We start from the raw sequence: 5,644 nt of genomic DNA, 5'->3' as shown, positions 1-5,644 counted from the left end.
CCTGCCTCTGCCTCCCAAGTGCTGGGATTAAAGGGCGTGCGCCACCACCGCCCGGCTTTACATGGGTTTTTATTTTTATTTTTTTTACTTTTTTATTTTTGAGACAAGAGTTTGTCTGTATAACTTTGACTGTCCTGGAACTCACTCTGTAGACCAGGCTGGCCTTGAACTTGGACGGAGATCCACCTTTCTCTGCCTCTTGAGCTCTGGGAATAAAGATGTGTGCCACCAATACCTGGTTATAAATTCTATTTAAATATTGTTTTCAAGGAAAGCATTTCACTACTGAGAATGGAGAATATGAGATTCTCAGCATTTCCCTTGTGTATTCTGTAATTACAATTCTATTACTTAACTCAGTTTGCTCTCTGCTGCTGTATAACGCTCATGACCATGGGCTGGAGAGGTGGCTCAGAGGTTTAGAGCACTGGCTGCTCTTCCAGAGGTCCTGAGTTCAATTCCCAACAACCACATGGTAGCTCACAACCATCTGTGATGAATTCTGGTATCAGGCATACATGCAGGCAGAATGCTATATACATAATAAACTAATTTAAAAAAAAAAGCTCATGACCAAAGCAGCTTGGGGAGGAGAAAGATGTATATTTGGTTCTCACATCGTGTCATAGTCCATCCTTGAGGGAAGTCAGAGCAAGACCCCAAGGAGGAACATGTAGATGGTGGTGCTGCCCACAGTACACATATTTATACACATATTTATGTGTGTATGTGATTTTGTAAATGTCTTGTTAGAATGTGTTTTGAAGGGGTGATGGTGTTCAGTTTTGAGGAAGGATTGTCATGATCATTCTCAACGACTTCTCTCAAGGGACGTAAAGAATATCTAAATGGAAGTAATATCTTATGGTGTTTCTTTTTTTCTTCCTCTGTAGTTATGGACATCGGACAGTGCAGGAGAAGAATGTGATGCAGCGGAGGGGGCCGAAAACTAAAGGCATATCCAGGGTGCGTCCTTCGTCCCTCAAGAAAACCTTTTTACATCTCCATTCCTTATTTCACCTGGATTTCCTCTAGCAAGGAAGCCTATTCATGTGTATGGGATCAACTGTTTATAGTCTTTTCACACTGCAGCTTTGGGAAAACTCCATCCCCTGATTTGTGTTGTCTCGGCCTTCCTGGTGTGCAGTTACTGCTGTAGAAAAGTATCAGTAGCTTCATTTCATGTAAACGCGAGTAACTGCAGACACTTGTGTAGAGGACTGGCAGTACATTGGGTATTTAAGTACTCGGAACCAGTTCTGCAAGTGGCTGTGTTTTGTATTACTGTGAAGCTATGGGAATGTAGTGCATTACAATTTAAAGTAATTGTAATAATAACTCCCCGATTTCTACATCCCCCTCTGACCCTTCTTTGGGGGTAATCCTTTCAGAAGCGACTTTTCCATACTCTTACTGCATATTCCTTTTTAGTAGGAATCCAGAAGTGTTGGGTTGAATGGGAAAGCTCTTAATGCATCCAGTCTTGGGGGTCACAGATTGAAATGTCTCCTATGTCACATATTCTGGAGGTTACGTCTGTCTGTGACAACAGGGAGTTTCATTTATGCATTCTTCATTTGCTGCTGTTTGAGTTGACAACTTCCTTCCCAATAAAAATTCACTTACACCTCCTGCCTTCGTAGCTCTGGTATTCACTTTACCTTGTAATAGAAGTAGCATGTTGCTGCCAGAATACAAGCATTGCTTTGGGCAAATTAAAATGCATGTCCTTTCTTAATACACTAGAAAGGGGAAATAAAGTACACAAGTCCAAGTCTAAACGTCAGTACTTTTCCATGCAGATCTGTACACATGTGAGGTGAGGGTGTCCAGTTTGTCCAGTGATTGTTCTTTAGAGAGTTGGACCCACAATATTGTGTTTGCTAATCATTGACTGTAGTCCCAAAAAAGCCTTGTGAAATGTTATGCCCTATGTAACAGCAGAGTAACATAAAATAAAACTACATTTTATAAAACCATTTATTATGGCTTTGTAACAGTTGCATACCCGTATTTTAAGGAACAGATGCATTTACTACCTTCTGAAGTTTATTACTATTTCTCTTTATGTAAAATGCAGTTAGTATAAACATGTATTTCTGCATTGTGGTACACTTGTGGGATACCCGACACTGTAAAATTGGACTGTATTTCTCCAGGTCATCTCATGGGTCATCTCCTCAGATGTGAGTGATAATCTGGTTAGCTGTCGTGTGGAATAAAGTGGACATTTGAACACTAGAAAAGCTACTCATGTGCCTAGGAGTGCTTTGGCTGGTGTTGGAGTTGTAAGTGTGGGGTTCTGGTTTCCAGTTAGCTCACTCTCTAAGCATTCCCTACCACTCGGACATTCAAAGTCATGTTGATTTTATATTATCAGTGATTTCCTTTTAACCTGTATTAGTTTGAGAAATAATTTTTCAAGGCAACATAATTTGAAAAATTAGCACTAAGGTTTATTAACTCTTATTTTCTAAAACATGAATGTGGGGGGAAAAGCTCCATTTACAGTTGCTATATGCTTCCTCTCTGGCTTTCTTTCTCTTCCATTTCTCTTGATTCTTCTTTTCCTTAGAGCTTTGTACATGCTAGAATGTCTCCCACTTTGGTATAAGCCTTACTGGTAGCTTGTTGAGAAGAATTGATAAGGCTATATAGGTTTTTATCCATAGTGCCTCAAAAAGTTAAAAACAGCGCAGAAAGAAAACAAAAACAGTTAATAGAAGTTTGTTTCCCTGAATTTAAATCTGTAGGATACGGCTTTTAGGTACAGATAGTTGAGTGAAGATGAGAATGGTGTACACTGAGAGCCTGTCATGTGTTGAGCAGTAAGTGGTGAGTAACGTCAGGTGATGGGTTGCTGGGTGGCCTCTCTGTATTCAGCCCCACATTTGAATGTCTTATTTCAAGGTTGGAAAGGCAGCTCAGATCTTAAAAGTGCTGCTTTTTCAGAGGGTTACGGTTTGGTCTCCAGAACTCCTACTCTGAGCGGAGGAGATACACACAGAGAACATTAAATTAATTTCTGACAAAAAAGAATGCCTTCTCCATTTAGGAGAAGTTTAATATCTAAAGTCCTGGTGTTCAACCTTCTGGTTTATGGGCCTTTCAGCATTAGACAGAAAAACATCTTTCCTCAGGGGGAGGTGGAAGCAAGTAAGGGTTTAGAGTTATGGGAGGCTCTACATGTTTGAGGGTGTCCTTTTTCTAATTTTCATTTCCAGGGATTGGACCCAGGGCCCCATGCCCCTAGGCATTGTTCGTGGTATACCCAGCCCTTGAACTCGCAGTTTTTGAGATTTCTTTCCAAGGCTGCATGTGGTGGCTTACTCCTTTAATCCCAACACTCAGGAGACAGAGGCAGGTGGATCTCTTGAGTTCGAGGCAGCATGGTCTACAAAGCAAGTCCCAGGTTAGGCTTCAAAGCTACACAGAGAAACCCTGTCTCAAAAAAATGGAATAGCAGTGGAGCTTTCTGGGACAACTTTAGTCTGCTGCTGTTTCCTAGTAGAGGGGCTGTATGCAGGCTTCCCCTTCCTGTGGACTAGAAGTAGATACTACTTGCAAAATCCCTGCTCACCTTGTGTAATCCTTCCTCGCCATCCTACTCCAGTAATGTGAGCTTTTGAAGGATAGCAGGCTGAGGCATTACTGGGGTTTTGTTTTTTCTTTCCATCTGGAATTAGTATTCAGTGTGCTTCTGCTAGTTCATGTCGTTGGAAGTATTTGTCCTGCCTGGTCCTACAGCTATTCAGCCCCCCCCCCCCAAAAAAAAAAACACAGCTTATATTAATTATAAACTGTTTGGCCTCTTAGTTCAGGCTTATTACTACTAACTAGGTCTTAGAACTTAAGTAAACTTCTTACCTATGTTTAGCCACGTGGCTTGGTATCTTTTCTCAGATATTCTCATCATGCTTCTTCTGGCTGGTGACTGTGTCTTTCTGCTTCTCCTCTTCCCAGAATTCTCCTAATCTGGTCACCCCACCTGTACTTCCTTCCTGGTTACTGGCCAGTCAGTGTTTTATTAAACCAATATAAGTGACAAATCTTTATAGTGTACAAGAGCATTCTCCCACAGCAGTTTTATCCCTGTGGGTCTTTCCACAAAGGCCCTTCATTTAAGCCATTCTCCATGATCATTTTCCCCCCAGACTTAGGGACCCTCAGGAATCTTGGAATATTGGTTTACTGGTAGGTAGAACAGAGACAGCTGGCAACACCACAACTTTAAACTAGGAAAATAAATAGGATGAGGTTAGTAACCTTTTTTGAAATTAGACTCAAGTCTAAGATGATTTGATGGAGAGATGAGCAGCCTAGAAGTCAAGCCATCTGGTCTCCACATGTACTCACTAGCGCTAGTGCTCAGGGACGGAGTGTCAGAACTGTGATCCACACAACTTCACAGCTGTCGCCATGGTCTGAGCTTCACTTTTTTGGCTATAAAAGGTGCACAGTCTACTCTGAGCTACTGCATCAAAGAATTTCCAGGTGTGTAGGGGATTTAACAGGTTGAGCATGGTAGTAAGCACCTATAATTCTAGCTAGCTACTCAAGTAGAGTTAGGAAGACCCTTTCTCAGCCAGGTATGGTGGCACACATCTACAATCTCAGTACTTTGGAGGTTCTAAGACCAGCCCGGGTTACATGAAACCCTCCTGTTTTTAAGAAACTTTTGCTCAAAATAAAAGAAGGGCTGGTGGTAAAGGTCAGTGGTTTCTTAGCATGCAAAGGTATATCAGGTCAGCCTAAATTGGAGGGTTCTATTTTTTTATTTTTTTATTTTATTTTATTTTTTTTGGTTTTTCGAGACAGGGTTTCTCTGTAACTTTAGAGTTTGTCCTGGAACTAGCTCTTGTAGACCGGGCTGGCCTTGAACTCACAGAGATTCACCTACCTCTGCCTCCCGAGTGCTGTGATTAAAGGCGTGCGCTACCACCACCTGGCTAATTGGAGGGTTCTAATAAAGTGAAATTGTCTACTATACTGAGCAGACCCATTACCCTACATTGTCAAGGACACACACAGAAAAATGACTAACTTGGGAATGAAAGACTTAAAAAACTATTAAGCAGTTATATTGCTTCTAATTAGTGTCCTCTGATGGAAAACCAGGAGAAAATTTTGTTGCTAAGTTAGAAAACACCAAGACCCAGAGAAGAAATGTCTTTGTTTCTCTTTGGTCAAGAGTTTACTTGCCTGATCTGTTAGCACAGAGCTGTAAATACCATTATCTGGAAGGCTCAGACTGAGTTGCACAGATTTTTTAAAATTTTTATTTTATTTATTTATTTATTTATTAAAGATTTCTGCCTCCTCTCCACCACCTCCCATATCCCTCCCCCTCCCCCCTTTTAAAAATATTTATTTATTATATATACAATATTCTGTGTGTATGCCTGCAGGCCAGAAGAGGGCACCAGACTCCATTACAGATGGTTGTGAGCCACCATGTGGTGGCTGGGAATTGAACTCAGGACTTTTGGAAGAGCAGGTAATGCTCTTAACCTCTGAGCCATCTCTCCAGCTCCCAACACAGATTATTTTTTAAGAGGTGGGGAGGGGTACCCACTGTTGCAGCTATTAGTATTAATGGAAGTAATTTCAAGTCTTCCCCCATTAATTAGATTTTTTTTAAGTA

At 41.2% G+C, this 5,644-nt stretch overlaps 1 protein-coding gene across 1 annotated transcript in view; it reads left to right on the top strand.

Annotated features, from left to right (window-relative positions):
* The window catches only part of Ywhaq (tyrosine 3-monooxygenase/tryptophan 5-monooxygenase activation protein theta), a 30,918-nt gene extending 28,672 nt beyond the window's left edge, over positions 1-2,246 (top strand). Inside the window, exon 6 of the mRNA XM_005366502.3 lies at positions 894-2,246. Coding sequence (XP_005366559.1) covers positions 894-953 — 60 coding nt within the window. The 3' untranslated portion in view covers positions 954-2,246. The remainder of the gene's footprint in view (positions 1-893) is intronic.
* The last annotated feature ends 3,398 nt before the right edge of the window (positions 2,247-5,644 follow it).

The sequence above is a fragment of the Microtus ochrogaster genome, unplaced genomic scaffold (genome assembly GCF_000317375.1).
Source record: "Microtus ochrogaster isolate Prairie Vole_2 unplaced genomic scaffold, MicOch1.0 UNK10, whole genome shotgun sequence".
Taxonomy (NCBI): Eukaryota; Metazoa; Chordata; class Mammalia; order Rodentia; family Cricetidae; genus Microtus; species Microtus ochrogaster.
This window is presented reverse-complemented; position numbering and strand designations above follow the sequence as displayed.